At 40.6% G+C, this 19,378-nt stretch overlaps 1 protein-coding gene across 2 annotated transcripts in view; it reads right to left on the bottom strand.

The window, feature by feature from the left end:
- Positions 1–19,378, bottom strand: part of ZCCHC14 (zinc finger CCHC-type containing 14) — a 53,278-nt gene that overhangs the window by 21,517 nt on the left and 12,383 nt on the right. For both annotated transcript variants that reach the window (XR_011728392.1, XM_071756583.1), the window contains exon 2: positions 18,265–18,388. Coding sequence is in view for 1 of the 2 variants with exons in the window: in XM_071756583.1 (XP_071612684.1) it covers positions 18,265–18,388 (124 nt within the window). In the remaining variant the exon portion in view is untranslated. The remainder of the gene's footprint in view (positions 1–18,264; positions 18,389–19,378) is intronic.

Here is a 19,378-nt window from a genome sequence, read left to right as displayed (position 1 = left end):
TGAAAAATGATTGCAGGTAGCAAAGTGAGCCATTAAAAAGCATTTCTTCCCCTGCTCCTTAACTGAACATTGTAATATTTGGTCAGTTTTAGAGCATAAAATTGAGTTTACTGTGGAGCAGCAATATGCTTCCCTGATCCTAAACTGAACATTGTAATATTTAGTCAGTTTTAGAGAATAAAATAGAGTTTAGTGTGGAGCAGCAATATGTTTCTAGGGACAATTGATTGAATAATTTCTGATGCTACATAAAGTGCTTCAGTAATTCCACCCAAATGCCACAAAAATATCATCCATCTAAAAAATGCTAGGTTTTTGTTTCATTTGTTAGGCTGCATGTATTTGTTATGTGGCCTCTCACGTAACCTTAGTACTATTTAACTTTTTATTTTAATAAAATAGCCCACCTAAACCTACCACGAAGCTTAAACTTTATTCAGAGCAAACAATTATAAAAAAATCCCAACAACCTCAAATAAAAAGGTGCCATCTAGCAAGCAGGAGTGAATGATTATTAAATATTTTTTTTTAATCTATATTTATTCTCAAATGGGAAATTGCTCAAAGAGCAGACTCTAACCAATATCACTCAAAATGATTCCATGACCAGGCAAACTTTTGTATGAAATTGGAAAACATGATATTCTTGTCTTCTCAGGATGCTGAAAAATTCACCTTCCAAACCCAGGGAATACAAGAAATGGCAGAGGGACACTGAAGATTTTTTGTCATTAATTATCTGGGAAATTAAGGCAGGGAAGTGAAACAAGGGGATGAAATCACAACTGACAGATGGAAAGGGTAAGGAAATACAAAGGTATTTTGTGGGCCTCTCAGTGCTCTCAGAGAGGCTCCTGTTGAGGCTGCAGCTCTCTCTGGCTCTAATGTCCTGGGGCAGAGCACTGGGACACCCACACAACCCCAACCAGTTACTAGGAATTGGATTTTAAATAGCTGAACCTCCATCTGTTGCTGAGCTCCACTCTGAAAGGGCAGCAGACAACCACAAACACATCTGCCACTCACTGTGATTCTTCTGTAATCGAGGTTTTTTTTTAATTTATTATTACTTTATTTGCTTTCTTTTAAACACAAAAGAAAAGCATTCATCAGGTAGGTTTCAATTGGGAATCCAACTGCATCACAGAGAGAAGTTTGCATTTGAAATACTACATCACAGTTCCCCTAATGGCAGTGATTTCTAAGTCTTTCCTCCTTTTCAAAGTGTGGTTTTGGGTTTGGTTTTTTTTTTTGTCGTTTTTTGTGTTTCAAAATGTGCAGGTCAAACAGTTCCAAGCCATTTCATTCTGTTCTGTTTTCCCAGCCTAGCCTGGGATTTTCACCTCTCTGGTTGGTGTTGGTGTGATCTGATCAGCTGAATGTCTCCAGGAAAACACAGACCACTCCTTCCCTCTCCTTTTGACCAAGTATCAAACCCTCTCTGGCTTTCTCAATGCCATGGAACAGCCTCTCCCTCTGGAAGAACAGGATTTGGGACCTCCCAAAATGTCAGCAGCTACATAAAATAAAAGAGTGATTCATCAGGGTTAGCCCAGCAGGTCAAGTCAAGGGTAAAAGAGGCAGTGGATGTGCACAAGAAGAGACAATTTTTGGAAATCCCATTTAATATCTTCTTGGAGGTTGTAGTTTTCATAACTCCATTTTTTCAACTTCTGGATCAAGTGCCTGTTGACCAGTGAAAGGACCTGAGAGATGACTCTTTCAACCCACACTGAGAATGTTTGTGTTCCTTCCAAAAAAGCTAAAAATTCAAGATAATCAATCACAAGCACAGATTGAAGCCCCTTTTAATAACAGTCAATATTTCTGCACTAACAGCAGCACAAACACCCAGTCCACAAGTTCTGCTGTGCAGATCAATACAATTTGTACCAGTATGTTTTTCCTTGGATGACCCAAACACCTTTACATAAGGCCTGTTTTTCAGAAAACTTCCTGCTTTCCCATATCTGATCTTTTTAAAGCTTTTCATCCTATGGTAGAGAATTAAAAAATTAAAACCACCTCTAAGATACACACTTCTTACCATCAAACTGGTCCTTTTCTGCCACAAACATCCAAGACTAAGTTTTCTCATCAACTAAATTTATTTTCTTTCCCTAGCTTCCTGCTTCTGAAAACTTAAATTATTCATTAACTGGAACACTGGAGACCTGAAATAAACTCACAGAACCAAATATTAGTTTTAGCAAATATTAGAGCACATATAGAAATGGTTGGCCAGAGTCTGTAAGATGAACAGATGAGTGAGAACTGAGATTTAAATAATTCAGGTACTGATCAGCACCTTTCAGGGTGCTGAGAGCTCAGCATTAATGATAAAGCCCAGGACCTCAGATCAGGTGAATCTCATGTTTATTCACTACAATTCCTTTCAACAAATCAGACAACTAAAATATTGGCTTGTAGGAGTTTTGTCACTGAAGCTTCAAGAGGAAGATTTTCCTGGAAGAGTGTCCTCTGGACCCCACTTCATAGAAAGCTCTGATGAACTTTCCAACTTGGACCTAATGGGCTCTGAATCACTAAATACCAAGTGGATGACACTGAAACCATTCAACCTGAACTTTGCTCTGTTCAACAGCCAGCAAAAACACACCTTGAATTGTTTCATGACACATTAACTCACAAACTTCCTCTTCCAGGTAAGAGGCATCCAGTCTGCATCCAAACACTGATGGGCCAGAGTCCAGGGCATGGGATAACAAGAGATGATCCCTGCTGTGTAATGCTTCTGCTCACACAAACTGGGCTTCTGGGAAAGATCATGAGAAGGCAGAAGAAAATAGATCCTAAAAATTCAAGTGTATCAAGCACACATCAGGCAGCAATGAGCTTTTCAGTCTCCAGCTACACCAGACAAAAATTGCTTCCACTTCAGAGCAACAAGACGTGTTTGGAGTATTTCCTGAAGAGTGAGGGAAGAGAAGTAAGAGGGAAAAGATCACTTTCAAAAAGAAACACTTATTTTACTACTTCTAGAAAAATCAAATATTGGAAAGGATGAAGCAATTCCCTCCACAGCTCCCTGCATTGATTTGTCATGTAAAAAAGACCTCTCCTGATTATATGAGCAGTGAAATGACATCTTCTCAGAACTCTCCAGACACAGCAGGATAAATGTATTAAGAAATGACAGCAGTTATGGGCTGAGAAAACATTCTGGGAAGAGGTGTAATTGGGACACACAGGTGATCCCAAAATCTTTATGCAAATATAAAGCTGCTGCTTAAGAAATATTCAAACTGAATTAAGTTGTGTAGAATTTACCTTCCCCCTCCAAGAGAGGAGAAACAAATTGTGGTTGGTATGAGAGCACAGTAAGAACCTTGCTCATCCTTCCTACATCATATATCTCCAAATGTAGCCTGACCCACCTAGCAAACCAAAGACTGCCTTCCAGGGAGAAGAATACAGTGAAATTCTCTCTGAAAATAATGGCCACAGCAATCAAAAAATCACTGGAAAAGTGACACATTCACTTGAGCCTCCAAATGGAGAAGTCATTTTCTGGTTCCCAAATTCTGCCTGGCCACCACAATTTCAGGAGACAGCACTAATGGGCATCACAGCTCCTATTTAGAAAGACAAAGGAGGGGAAAATTAGAAGAAAACAAAAAGGGGAATCTTCTCCCCCATTCCTGTGCCTGAGGCTGATGAAGCAGAGTCTGGCACAGTCCATGACCCAAGTTTAAGGGATGTCAGACTTGTTAGGGCCCAGTGCAGTCTCAGTAAGAGGGTCCAGCATCCCATTTTGTGCTGGTATCTCTTAAGACTAAAAGTAGAAGAGCAGACAGCAATTTTCCATGGTGTCTGCTTAAAAAGGAAGCTGCAGCTAGGAAAAAACTTGTAACCAAACAGAACAGTTTTATTAGTTAGCAAGAATGTCTTCTGGCTGGCTGTTGCCTTTACAAAAACAAAAGGAAGACACTGGAAATGGAAGCATGATGGACATAATGAGAAATTTCTGTTAGCAGCAACATGAGTGAAGGAAATGCCCTCGGAACTGTAATTTTTCCTTGTAAAAAATGAGGGATCTTCCAACTTTGAAATATTTAAGAACAAAAACAACACGTACTTAAACATGAGTTTACATGACAAGTTAATCCTGCTTTAATTTAAAAGCAAGACTAAAGACCATGAGCTGCAAAATTCCACAGGAAATAATCACAGAGCTTTTTTTAAAAAACTTGAGGACATGAGTTTACTTTTGGCAGCAAATTGGAAGCAATAACACACTGGGATTGTATCACTCACCCCAATCAACCTAGTAGTTTTCATCCTCCTGCTATTTCCTCAGTTTGGTTTATTTAACTTGCCAACTAAGTGACCTTATGTTTCTCCAAAAAAAAAGACAGATATCTTAAATATCTGTTCATCTTAGCTTTTAAAATTTATTTGAGTTTATACATTTGAGTAACACTGAAGGATGCTGTCAGCACTTTAGCCCCCCACAAAAGCCAATCAACCTAAAGAATGGTTTTGCAACTTCACTGGATTCAAAAGCTTAAATAAAACAAAATGTTGTCTGGACTGGAGGCTGGAGAAGACTCCCATCTGGACAGGAAAATGTAAAACCCAGAAGAATCAGGCAGCTGCTTTCAAAATCAAGATACAGCTTCAGGCATTAATTTGAAAGGGTTTTTTTCTTACCAAATCCTCCAGGCCAAGATTACTAACTTTTGCATTAGTGCTGCTGAGCTGCTTGCCAGTGCCACTGAACAGGCAACTGCCTTACAAGTTGCATCTTCTTTTCTAATGCCAGAAAAAAAAAGGCTTTTACAGAAGAAATTATCCAAACAGGGCTTCTGTACTGGAGGGATTTGTGTAACAACTCCACTGCCTTAGTAAATCTGTCACCAAACAGGTGCTGTGCCTTGAAACCTACTTCTGTAAGGGTGTGCTGTTGAAATAGAAGTTAAAAATGCTCTGGAGAGAGAGACAGAGCTACAATACAGAGCCAAAAAAAGGCTGCAAGAGCTTGAGATTAGTTATGGACAGCTGAGCAACAGGTAAAATGTATCCCTACAGCTGGGAACTGAAGCAAAGAAACCTCTTCTTTACAATGGCAGGCAGAACATCCCCAAAAAGGAATCCTTAACAATGTTTTTTAATACCATGGAAACACAGCTGGCATTTTCAAGTGTGATTTTAGGTGAACACTTGCAGCAGGGAAGGCTTGCAGGTATCCCACAGGAAATGCAGAGGCACTGATCAGTGCTTCAGATTCAGCATGTGATGCCTGGGGACAGGGGGACTGCTTGTTTTCTAAAGAGAGAATTTAATTTGTAAAATATATTTACTGCCTAATTCCCCAAGCTGGCTGATTCCATGTGTAACTGCAGCTAATTAACTCTTTTAAAAGCACGGGGAAGTGTTCAGGCAGCTGTGTCCTTCATTTGCTCAGAAATCCAGCCCAGTGGCTCCTCTTCCTTCTCCTGCTGAACCAGAGGGGACTTCTCCAAGGAATGTACAGTTCACTGGGAAAAGTATTCCTGCAAAAGTGGCTGCAAGCCCAGATGCTCAGTTTGAAGGCAGCTCCAGTGACCACCAACATACATTCTTCTATAGGCAATTAAAACAAGCAGGCTGCCCAGATCTGGTTACACAGCCTGTGCTAAGAAAAATAGCTCTGCAATCAGGGGAGATGTTCAGTTTTGTATATAAATACTTTAACTTACTGGGTAAGCAACAGGCAGCTGTATATTTAGTCAAGCTTTATCTGACCAAGTGATTATTTTATTTACTGCTCTTAGATCACTTTTAAACCAAACTGTGGCTTTGTTTCTTACTTTTAAGAGAAAGTTAGAGAAGTCTTATGATTCCCTAGGAAGGATTTTCTCTGTCAGATAAATCACTGAAGCCCCCTAAAACCCAAGGCAAGTCAGATGATTTTAACCTGAACACTGTATTTACCTACAAGACTAAAAAGATAATCAGTTTTCTATGGAAAATGCCCCTGGCAGTGTAGGCCCTTGGTGTAATCACAGGTTTTGTGTCAGTGTTCCAAACCCAGGCTTCAATATAATCCCAAATATCACTGGAGGAAACAAACCCATTTCAAGTGAAGCCTTTGAAGTCTGAATGTCTGCATGGAACAGACCCTGAGCTCAGAAGGAGAACACAAACCTCCCTGATGCACCCTGCAAGGACACCAGATGTGGGAAACAGGAGGCATCCAGGTAGTCACCCCAGCTGGGAATCTGAGCTGGCATTTTGGACCTTTGAGCAATGTCCTAAAATACAGATGGACAAAAAAGAGGCTCAGAGGAACACAGACTCACCAGTGAAACCCTGCAAGATGCCAGTCAAGTTTCAACTATCAGCAAACCACCTTTTTGGGAAGGATAAAGGAAAGAGCCTGCCTGCTATCCCTTGGTTTTCTTTCATTACACAAGATTTTATTCCTTTATGTCTTCTGGGTCCCACTCTAATTATAACCCACTGTTCCTCTAATAAAAAGATCCAGTCCCCACTGCATGAAAATAATTCCAATCACAACTGCATCTGATGAGGATTAGAAATCACCAAGTCAGGAGATGAACATCATAAGTAGGTGTGTTAATTTTACATATTATATAAACATATGTGTATATATTTTTTTCTCCTCCAGCAGACAAATGCAGGCTGGGCTGCAGCATGTAACCATATATCAGCATAGCTGGACCCCTGTCAGTGAGATCCTAAGGCAGCAGCTGCTCCACCAGCATGTCCTGGCTTGAAGGGCAATTTGGGGCTGAAGCAGCAGAGTGCTGGGATCAGATGGTTACCTGCTCCAACCTTGGCCCAAGGATTTCTTCAGCTACCCAAAGGACTAAAGAGTTCCCAAGTAAAAACACAGCATTTCCAACTCCCAGGCACATAAATACACGCAGCTAAGTTTTATTTGAAAGGCAGATATTCCAGACTTGCATAGTTTAATGCTCATGTCAACGACCACGTGCTGTTTTCTACATTTTTGGGAACAGTATCAGTGTCTTGAAACTCATGACCCAGGCTGCAGCAACCACCAAGCATAAGCAGCAAGGACAGAGTCATTCTATACCAGCTTCAGGATCTTAATTTCTAAAGAATTATAGCATGAAAACCTTGGTAACAATGCAAAACTCTTGTTAGCATGCTACATAAAAGCAGCAGACTAAGGGACTAACCTAGAATAGGCAAAACCTTGAGCACACACAGTCTTGCCAAGAGCCACAAATGCATTCAAGTGCTTGGCTGAGTGGGAAACAAACACCCCTCAGCACAGCCACTTCTTGAGCTTCTTTTGTGGGCAATTAATGTCCTTGTACATTTTCAGGTCTCTGGTCTCAGGCTCTAATATTCTTGTTCCCTTTTTTACATTTGTATAAATCCTGTTCCTTCATTCTGGATCCCCAGACAAGGTTTGACCAGGAATTCAAAGAGACCAAAAAAAAAAGTTCTAATTCAGCATTTAAGCTTATTTTCAGATCCTCTACAGCTATTAGACAATTGATGCTGTAACACAGCTAGGAAGCAAAAACAAAAGAACAAAGTAGATTTTATTAAGATTTGCCAAGGCAGTGAGAATGCCCAAGAACTGAAGAAAAAAGAACAGAAAAACTAAAACCCCATCCACTAAAAACTCCAACCTCTTGAAGCTGTCAATGTCCACACTTGCTACCAGAGTCTTCAGTCTGCAGCACAGTAAGAAGCACAACACACTTTTACTGTAGCAGGAGATCTGCAAACAGGGACAGGAAGGAACAGAAACTTTGAGCTCCCCAAGCCACTGTTACCTATTTCACACCTATTGTTTTCACAGACAAACTTCACTTCTTGCTCTTTTCCACAGGGCTGTTTACAAGAAAACAAAGTCTGAAGGCTTTGCAAATCTAGGAGTCCAACTTTATCTCTGCTTGAATGATACACATTGAATTATTCATCCAGAGAAGTGGAAACAATAGAGAGAACCCAAGGCACTCCTGTGTTTTATGTCATTTCCTTTCAGCTGTGTGTATGTATGTAATTACAATGATGTAATTTTAGCAGGGCCACCCCTTTTCAGTTACTGTTAAAAATAGCATCTGCACCATCCACTGATGAAATGCATCCACTCCAGGCACTGAAGGAATGCCACAAGTCCACTGCCTTTTTTTTTTTGTCCCCAAGGAGATAAAAGAACAAATCAGAAAGCACATGAAACATTCAGCTTGTAGCTTAGCATCTCCATGCACCTGAGAAAAAAGTTAATCAAGTAATTGCTCTGTGACTTCCTAGCAAAAAGAGCATGAGAAAATGAAATTGGAAATGAAATTTGTCAATCACTTCAATGCCAAAGTCTTCTCCCCCTGAGTGAACAGAGAAACCAAAAGGGATCAGGGCCACAATTCCTCTCCTCCAGAAATGCATCTGAGCCCACTAGTATCAAAGGATAGAGATTTGGGGCAGTATGATCCCTTAAACTTCTCCCAATTTCCACTGTCTGCAATCCCAAAAGGAGATTTGATTCCCCACTTCTTAGCACCAGCCCATGAACTTCTCCACATGCTTTGATACAGCTGTCAAATCTCTTAATCCAGGTCTCAGGATCTGGCTCAGCTCTGGCATTTTTGCAACAGATGCAATTATGAAAACTACATTAAGCTTGCATTAAACAAAAGAACCCAACTTTTAACAAGTCCAAATAGAATTTAATTAATACTCAGAATTTTCCTGCTTCGACTGTTCTCTGTTTCACCTTTTCTTCATTTTGATTCTATTAATAATGAACCCAATATTAATACCATGTTTTCTTCTTTGGTTATTAGCAAAAAAAGACATTAGTTAGTGAAGTCATGTAGGTTTTAAGGAAAAATACCTATTTAAACAAAGGGTAAGAAGCTGGTTTTGTCTACAAAGGGTGCCCAAAGAGCCTTTTTGACCACCAATTGGGAACAAACTCTTTCCTGTGAGGGTGCTGAGCCCCTGGCCCAGGTTGCCCAAGGAAGCTGTGACTTCCCCATCCCTGGAATTGTTGGAGGTCAGGTTGGATGGGGCTTGGAGCTCCCTGGGCTGTGGGAAGGGTCCCTGACCATGCAGGGGGGTTGGGACTGGATGAGCTTTAAGATCCCTTCCAACCCAAACCATTCTGTGATTCTACATGGAAAAATCCCAAACCTGAGTGTTTCCTCAGAGCTGCACAAACGTTAAGCCAGCCCTGATGTGAAGCAAGAACCACCCTAACCTGCTGTGTCAAACCTCTGGAGGAAATCACAAGCTGAGCCATCCCCAGAACATCAGAACCAGTGCACAGTGATCCTCAAAGGACACGAGGCACCAATTCCTTCTGAGCACTGTAAAAGAATCACCCACTGCCTTCTGCCCTCTGAATCAAGGCTGGCACCAGCTGGGAGTCAAAGTGCAGGAGAATATTGCTTAAAAAACCAACTGATTTCCTCCCCTTTAAGTGCATGTCCTGCAGTTAGACTCATGAGTTACCATTTGCAAGAGGGCTCTCTCAGTAGCACATTATTCCAGTCCTTGTCTCTTCTTCTTTGCAGTCCATCTGTTCCCTCTTGCCAGAAACTGAATGTGAGAAATCCCCATCACTTCCATGGAAATAAAGTGTTGTCCTTTACTAAATGAGGTCCCTTCCAGATTAGAACAGAGGGAAGCAGACTAAAGAAATATTTGCTGGAGTAGCAGGGGAAGCAAAGAAAATTGCTGGCAAAGTAAATTTTTTTTTTTTTTTTTTTTGGTGTGAAATGTTGGCATCTTCCCTCTCCACCCACCTCCTCATTTTCAAACCACACCAGTTTGCTATGTCAGAGCTCAGGACTAAGGAGAATGCATCTCCTCCTGTGGATAACTGCCCTGCTTGAAACCCCATTTATTGTTTCCAGTTCCCAATATCACCAATTTCTCTAATGTCACCTCCAAACCTACAATGTCAAGTATCTTTTCCCTACTGCAGTCGGATTCTTTTGGAAACTGCCAACTTCCCACTGGCACAGACACAAAACCCCAATGTGAGAATCCTAATGCTGTCATTAAAAGTCAAGGAAGAAAAAAAAAATCTGAAGATTTACTCTAAGTTCTCACATGTTTTTAGGTCTGGACTCAAAGATCTGAGGGGGATGACAAGATTTCTAATTCATATATGCAAGTACCTGTTGCATACCAACTATTGATAAAATTATTGTACTTTAAGCCTATTACCCTCAGGAAGGTAATCTTTTGAAGCAGAGAATTTATCTAAATGTAAAAGTGCATGAAAATGAAAAAACGTGGTTTGGAAAATGGGGGATTTAATAATCAACTGATAAGGGAAGAGAAAGCTTGTCTACCAGCTGATAACCAGCAGCTGAAAGAGCTTCTACAGCACACCATGCACAAAACCATTGCCATTTACTCATTTGTACACTGGTGACAGTCTGTAAAACATGGGCAAGGACATGATGGTTTCCTAGGAATACATCTGAATCACTCCTACTTTCTTTTTTTGAAGCAGTATTTTCTTTTTGTCCAATTTAGTTCAGGGGAAATGTAACCCTAGATAGGATAAGCAAGCCATTTATTTTAAATTTTTGTATCCCTCTGCTTAATATGGCAGGGAATGGGTAAGTTCAAAACCAGACCTTGCCAGATGTTAACTGGTGTTAAAAGTTCTAAACAGGTGCAATTAATAGCTGAGAATTTCTGAACATCTCTCATCTTCATCTTCAAGCAGCAGCCCCAGAAATGCCCACTCCAGTGAGTTATTTGCCATCAGGATGCAGAGGAATTGCCAGGAGACAAGATTCAGCACTTCAAGTTCACCTTAATTTTTAATTTAAGTTCTGCATGCTTTCCTACCCTTAGGTAAATTTTTACATTTCAGATTTCCTCTTTCCCCTTCCTCTTTTATTGTCAATAAAAACACAGGTTTTAAGCATTAGTCCTGTATATCAGGTAAAGCTTTCACAGCTCATTCTGATTCTGCTACATTTTTGTTTTCCAAAGATGTTCTGCATTAAGCCATCACCTAAAGATTTGAAAAAAAAAAAAAAAAAAAATCAAACTTGTTTTTCTCATTAAATGCATTTTCAATTAAAGGCTCAAGTTGCTCAGGTTGTTTCCTTTCCTAAGGAAAGGTCATGTTCCTGCTTCCAGAGCTCTTTGGTAATGGCTCTTGATTTCATCTGCACTTCCAGAACCTCACAGCCCTGAATACAAAAGAGCCCTTCTAGGAATGTACAAGCCTGAGGGTTGCCCCCTGTGCTTCTGAGGAGCCACTGAAAAAGTCAAAGAGTATTAAATACAAATTTATTGTCTCACATTAGACACTGGCAACTGCATTGTTCTTATCTAAGATAAGGAATCTGCCTGAGGAATGCATTATGGCAAGGTAAACTCCTTGGAAAGGCCAAATTTAACAGCACACTATTCTTAGAATTTTTATTTTTTTAAAGAAATTTGATTCTAATTCATTATAAACAGAAGTATCATCCAACTCCCACTACAACCAAATGAACAGGGTTCTGAATACTCAAGTGCTTCACTGTCAAACCTTATTTTTGGAAAAAGCTGAGCATCTTCCAGTGTGCAGTGCAAAAAAAATAATTATATTGTCCAATATACAAATTCAGCACAAGTCTTCATATGAAAACTATAAAGAATAGGAATAAATAAAAGCAAAATGAATTAGTAAGGAGTAAAATAAAGCCTTATTTTCCATGGATCTGTGTTGTGTACCTCCTCCCTTCTGCAGGGACTCCAGCCCTATATCCCCTACAACAGACCTACAATGCTACTTTCCCTGCCTACCTTAATTATTTGGAAGTTTTCCAGGTATTCCCTAAAGATACAGAGCTAACTGGCAACCTTCCTTCCCCAGGCACACTTGCCATGGGGCTACCACAGGAAAAGGGCTGAAGTGTTCCCACCTTCCCTCTTGATGGAAGCAGGACTGAGTCTCTTCTCTCCAGACACCACCAGGAATCAAAACTCCAAACACCTCTCTCAAATTTGAATTAATTTAATCAACAGGCTCAACAGTTATTAAGGTAGGGACTGAGTTTCCCAAGCAGAGTGATTCCATCACTTTTATTGAGGAAAAACAAGCCCAAACAAGTAAAGAAAAACCACTCAGCAGATTCAAGCTGATACCCTAAGGAATATGGTTGATTTTCTGACTGCATTATTTTAGGTGACTACCTGAGCAAGGTAGACACACAATTAAAACTTACAGGAAACACACACTGGAGCCTCCTGTCATGACCTCAAACTTAAGGCACTGCTAAGACAGCATCACTTGGCCAAGGGGCAGAGATTTCAGTCTCCACACAAAGTGCCCATGGACCACAGAGGGATGGAGGAATCTAGGCCAGGAATTACAAACTTCACTAAGAAGAAGCTTTAAGTATTTCCACAAAAAGGTCAGGACAATTATTGTGTGAGTAGGCAGACCAGGAGTCCACTTTCCACTCAGCTGGAAGAGCCCTGATGCTGCTCTCTCCCTCTTCCCCCTTAGCATCTTGTCACAGCAACCCCACAACTGGTGTGATGTGGAAAGAGAGGGAACAAGGATGAAAAGGAAATACTAACTCTGACCTCTAAAGAGCACAAAATTTAAGTTATTAACAGTTCCCAACATAAATCTACCAGGCTCCAGGAGTGTGGAGCCCCTCACCTCACTTGGGCTCTGCCTTTGGGGGCATGAAATGGGATTCTACATCTGCCTGCAAAAGCAGAGGGTGTAGCAGGCAGTAAAAACCTGAGACAAAGGGCAATGGGCTTGAATTTATATTTTAATTAAACCACTCATGAGTGTTGTCTTCATTGCAAATGTCAGCACCCAACCTCAGCTGAACTCCAGTTACTGCAGACCAAGCTGCTTTGTGCAACAGACAAGAAATTTCTTAATACACAATAATCTTGTAGCACAGGGGGAAATACACAACATCAAAACATTTTTTTTTTTCCAGAAGTACACTAATCCCTGGATTTGACTGCTAGAATTAACTCTAAATACTTGATACTCATAGAATAAGCAGTGTATCAGAGACAGTCTAGAATGCAGGGCCTTGGGTGTGAGCTAAGAAGCACTGAAGTTTAGAAGCAGAGTTCTGCTTCAGACAAAATGAAGACATACACAAACAGCTGAAAAAATATTTTCAGGGAAAAACTATTTCCAAAAATTATTTCAGGGAGATTTTTTCTTGAAGGATTATCGTAGCCTAAATATTTCCTTAAACCCTACCCTAACAGTAGTTGACCCAATATTGTTGGAGATGATGCATTTAGTTAAAAATAGAATAATTCAGCTCCACAAGTGATGCAGACCAAGGCACTATAAAGTGGAAACCCTGAACCAAAAGGATTTCAGAGCTTTTTCTTCTCACTCTGTATTTTTTCCCTGCCTTCCTTAAGCTGAGCAACTGGTGTCAGACATTTCAGAAGGAAAAGACTGGAGATTGCCATGCACAAAGAGTCCATCCAGCTCCTTGTGGGAAATGGATGAGTCAATGAAGCATAAGGGAGAAAGGTACAAGACCATAAAAAAATACATTTTGCCCAGGAAAGCAAATTAGGTTGGAAAATTAGTAGTTGTAAGTGCTGGGCAGCTTGCACCACAGGTTTCTACTGACTATATCAGATATCAAAGGTTGCTGTATGCAGTAATTCCAACCTACCTGCAACTTACATCCTACCTGTGGTCAACAGGATTCCTACAAAGATCCATTTTGCACCTCAAAATGAAACCATTACTGAGGTGCATTTTTTTCTCCAGTTTATTTTTCCTCATGTCCCCAGACTGCAGCTCTTTCCATCCAGTAAGTCATGTGCTGTTCTTTGTATTTATTCTAGCCTGGGACACTCTTGAGGTCCTTTGCAGGACCCTGCATGTGGATTAATAGAGTATCTTCTATTAAGGAGGAAGTTTTGCTGTGCTCAGCAGGAGTACTAAATGGAGCTGATTGTAGAAAAAAGCCTCCTGCACCCACTTTACATCTACTTTACTCCTCTGTCCCCAGAAAGCAGTGTGTGCCTATCATTAGCTCCATGTGTCACAAGAATTGTGATTCAGCTTCACTATATAAGGATCATATTTCAACAGTTGCTTCATTTGAAATCAGACTGGCTTGCAGACAATTTGGAGGTTTTGTGTGGCAACAACGGGAAGGGAAGATAAAAACACAGGAAACACAGGAAGAAGGGATTTTTGTCACTCTGCAGAAAACGGCTTGCACGGTCAAGGAAAAAAAAGCATCTTCCAAAGTTCTTTAAAGAGGGAAACTGTGGTAACTGCCACCTGGAAAGCCTCAAAGCATAAATGAACATCTTAGAAATAGCAACACAGAAACCTCCACTGCAGAAAACTTAAAACAGAGGCCATGACAAATCAAAATTTTACTCAGCATTATGAGAAATTACAGTCTGAAGAAAGCACAGCCTTCATACTGTAAGGTTTTGCAACTTACACTGCCTTTATTATAAAGATCCTTTTGTTCTGCACTTCAACATCTGGTCTAATGTACTTTATTCCACTGAGCTTTTGGAAAATATGCTGTGGTCACTGACCATGTTTAATACATTGCTCAAATATGTCACATGCACAGAGCAGCCCTTGCCTGCAGTTGCCATCCACCTCCTGGCCAAATCACACTGCTCAGAACCTTTACAGTAAGACTAATTAACAACAGCTCTGGGGGACAGGAAATTCCTATTGCTTTTCTTTTTTTTTAATATAAAAAAATAAGCTGAATTTTTCATTCAGCTTTGATAATCCTAATTACTCTTTGGGGAAGTGCCACACAAGGTCAGAAGAACTCTACATCCATAGGCTCGTTTGAAATTGGCTCTGTGAAAGGGACTTCCCATAGGTCAGATGGCTGCTTCTGGACTTTGGTATAATGACTGAATTTCCCTGAGCTACCAGCCCAGGATTGTCTACAAAACAGAAGTTGCTAATCAATATACTATTGGTAACCAGTGGCCTTTTTTAACCACCTGGAAAAGGCTGCTGGGAAAAGGCTCTGAGGTACAGAAAATGTAGGGTAAAATCCTAAAATGAAGACAAGGACATTGTTGAATTATATCAAACACTGGCAAGCATGAAATCTCATCTTTGAGACTGGAATCAACATTTCTGACACTAACACCTTCTGCTGCTAGATTTGCACTGGGTTTAATTCTTGTATTGTGAAAAAAAAAAAAGCAACCCTTGGGCAACACAAGGAAGAAACTGTGGCCATTCAGCTCACCCTGTATGTAAATAATTCCCAAACTTCATTTCAATTTGATGAAGACCAGTGTTAAAACCTGACTGCTTTCTAATAACACTGGGGAAAGAGAATTATCTAAGAACACAGCCCCCATGGAATTTCAGTTACAGGCACCACAAGAACCCATCTGTACTTCCTCTGCAACAAGATCTATCAATACCTTAAAACCTGCAAATGATCCTGTCTGCAGCTGACAAGCACAACAGCCAGTCCTGAGAACAGGGAAAGCCTCCACTTCCCAAAGTTACCTCCAGCTAAAATGATTCCACATCTGTGAAAACAGACCCAAGAATGAGGAAAAAGCATGATTTACACTGCATGTTACAGCTATTAGACTTGAGGTCCACATCCCTCTAGGTCAATGCCCATCTGTGTTTTTTCCAAACTTGCATAGGCCATATTTTTGAACTTTGGTTAAATAAAGTTCAGATAAAGCCCAGATACTTGACATGCTTCTGTCAACAGGTAGATCTTGCCAGTGTCACATCTTTTCCTCTGCCCAAGTGTCCATCCTGCTTTAGCACTGACACATGCAGCTGGGAGAAGAGCTTTTAGCTAAGACTGAAAGTCCAGCAGTAAAAATGTGGTCAATTTTGCTAAATAGTTCTTTGTCTCAAGCTGGTCACCACTTCCAACAGCTTGGACACGACAGCATGGACCCAGTACCTCAATGTCTAAGTGTTCCCAGAGTTAGCTGAGCCTCTGAGATACAAGGAGAGGTTAATGAACCTCAGACTGACACTAATTTTATAAATTTGTTTCCCCAGGCAGCAATATTCTGGGCAGACAGCATGGTGAAATTATTAAGTTGTTATATATTTGTCAAGTCTGTACATGAAGCATGGATGAATGTTTCCAGTTAACCACTTAATGCAAACAAGTGCATACAGATTTCCACCACAGTTTGTTCAAGAGCAGTCAGCACTACACCCCACTCTTCTCTGCCATGTACAACTTGAAATATTTTGTGCTAAAAGCTAGTTTCAAAGTGTGGATGAAGGGAAATCCAGCCACTGATAGGGCCAAGCCTACTACAAGCCCATTCACTGCTCAGCTATACACAGAGTGTGTTAGACTAATGACATTCCTGCAAATCAGGATTAAAAGCATTCATTGGATTAGTACAAACTGTCTCTAATCCAACTAAGCTCAAGGGATACTGCTGGACACTTCCAGCTCCAGTGCTTTGCCAAGAGCTGAATGACAAACTTGGGCAGCTCACTATTTCTGACCTCAAGTGAGAAGAAATCCTCTCCAGCCATCTGAACCAAGACTCCCTTGGAAATATCAACACAAGAATTACACAACTGGTCAAGCAGCCTGTCCACCCCAAATTCCCAGTCCTCATAAGCTCAGATGTGTGTTTGCTACAAGAAGGAGAAAGCTGGAAGCAAGCTGGGGTGGCTCCAGGCTGGCAAATCTTCAGTTGTACTCCAACCCTAAGAGGCAGATCTCTCCCTCCCAGACAGATCATTTTATATCAAAGAGAATTCAACACAATCTTTGCTGCTGGTGAGCCAGAAAGCAGAGGATCAGTAAGAAAACTCTATTTGTTCCACAACTCCTTTCACCAACTATCACCAAGGCAATCTATAAATTGAAAAGCTACAGACTCTGAAAACTAAGCAGGTATTCTATAAGAAAAAAAACAGATCAGAGGAAAACCTAATTAATTTTCACAGTGTACCATGACTAATCTTGGCATATATGGTACTGGAATAGCAATCACTGAGTACAAATGAAAACAGTGTTGAACCCTGTCCTATTTTTAATCAGATGAAAGCCACAAACCTAGCAGTGCTTCTGCTTAGTGTTGCATTTTCTTCTCCTCTGATTGCTTTTACAGCTGGAGAAATAGCTACTTAAAGCACTATTCTGCTGTAAAAAGAATTATTGCTCCTTACAGCTACTGGGATTAGAGCTGAGTGTGTCACAGAAAAGGAGGTCCTGTGGAGACAAGCTAAGAACATCTCCTTGGGACATTTAACCCCTTCTAATCTGCCTCAGTTCCTCGGAGTGAAGATGTGCTTTGAAATTCTGAATCACAGTTTAGGGGGTATTAAATTCTCTTTGCAAGGTTATGCAGCAAGCCAGCAGCAGAGAAGGCAACAGAACTCTGAAGACCAATTCCAAATAAATTTGTATGCTCCCTGACAGTATTTCTAATGAAACCTGAAGGCAGCAGACTTGTGCTGCTAATGTGTGGTGTATTTCCCCTGCATTGGTTCTGCCATGCAGAGTTCCTCTTATTAATCCCACAAAGAGTTCACAAAAGCTGCTCTACATAAATAGCAGCTCACAGTTCAAAAGATTTTTCTCACTTAACAGCTTTTTTTGTGTGCATTAAACACAAATCATGTCAGTCACATTTTAACCCAGACATTTTAATATTTGTAATTATAGCTTGGGGTGTGGAAATGGAATGCATACTTATTAACTCCAATTTGCTAAGCCCAGTCTTTAGCCAGGTCAGCATGCAATTTAGCATCACAAAAAATAAGACTTATTTTGTAACATCCAGGCTGCACACATGAGCTGAGGAAGGTGCAAGCTCTCTCTCCTATCCTCCAACTCCTCTTCCCTCAGCTTCTCACTCACACATTCTTGGAAACCAGGAGAAAGGTGCAAGTGGAAGCCTAACTGCTGCTCTACTGCCTTCTCTTCTCCCCAGTAAAGCAACACTCATCACCATATGCTCCATCCAAGAAATAAACTGCTACTACAAGGATGAGAGGTGGAGTGTCAGAGATATTCACTCTGAGAACACATTTCCTGAGAGCTAAACTGATTATTTCAACTCAAAAGGCACTTTCTTGCTTATTTCCCAATAGAAGAATAACAATACTTGTCCCTTGCTGACCCTTTTTCATCAATACACAAACACTTCCTACAACAACCCTCCTGTGACTTCCTTTGCTCCCCACAACCCAGAAGCAGCAAAATTCCAGTCTCCAGTCACCATTACAATCACACTAATTGCCATCAAGAGATAAGAACTCACTCCCCCGTTGGAAGCAAGCAGAGAAGGACACACCTTTGGAGTGTTTCCCCGAAGGCCTCTTGGGTAATGACTCCTCCATGGAATGTGTTGATGTGTGTAGTACGTTTTCCAAACTGTTACTGACACTGTTGATGGGGGTCTCGGACCTTGGAGTAACCTGGAAAGGAAAAAAACCAAACAAAACACAAAATTCTAATTAAAATAAACCAAAGGAATGCACAAGCATCACACTTTCCTCCAGAAGGCAGTCTGGAGACATTTGCTCCTGTTAAAACCAAGGGGTGCTACTATTGATATTCCAAAAGGAACAGTTCAGGGAAGTTGTTGGAGTCAGCAGTTGGTCACAAATCTAGATTATCTTGGCTAATCTATAAAGCTACTTAAAAGTATAATTCTTTTTTAAACAACAGTCACCCAGCAGTCACTTGTACAGATATTGCAAGACCCTGGACTTCTCCACGCTGCAGTTCTGAACTTTGCAACATGAGAAGTAGGGGGAAAATATCACTTTTGTCACCTACCTACACAGGTACAAAGTTTGTCTACACAGATTACATAAAAGAAATTCCAGTTTAGCAAAAAAACCCACTAAATTTTCTTGTCTTTGCCATTTCAAAGCCAGCTGTGATGAAGATTTTCACACTCAAAATGCCCAAGTGGAAAGCTGCATCAGCAAAAGAGACCAGGGATTAACTCATACCTTCTTAACCACATTTAGCATAAGAAAACATTTCCATCATTACTGAGCACTACAGAAAACAAACTCCAAGTCACCAGGAAAAGCAGAACTGAACACTGCTCACTTCAGCTGCTGGCCACAAGAGCATTCACAATTATGCAGCACCAGAGAAAACATCTCTTGCTTGTAGTGAAACATTCAAAAGCCTCAGTAAGGCAATTACTCTCTTGTTTTCTAGGTAACTAGATGCAGAAGTGGAAGAATAGTTGCATTAGCAGCACTAACACAAGCCTTTAAGTACCTTAAAGAGGAAAGTGTGCATTAAAGAGGTAGTTCAGACCAAGCAAAGCACTGATCCTAATGCTTTACTGGTGTGGAAATAGCCACATTTCCAACCAACACGAAATCCTGAGATGGGGGAGATGCAATCAGAATTTAAGGTGGATTTTAGCCTTTCACAAATCACTG

The sequence above is a fragment of the Heliangelus exortis genome, chromosome 13 (assembly GCF_036169615.1).
Source record: "Heliangelus exortis chromosome 13, bHelExo1.hap1, whole genome shotgun sequence".
NCBI classification, from domain to species: domain Eukaryota; kingdom Metazoa; phylum Chordata; class Aves; order Apodiformes; family Trochilidae; genus Heliangelus; species Heliangelus exortis.
The sequence above is the reverse complement of the archived record's forward strand: the minus strand, read 5'-3'. Positions and strand labels throughout refer to the sequence as shown.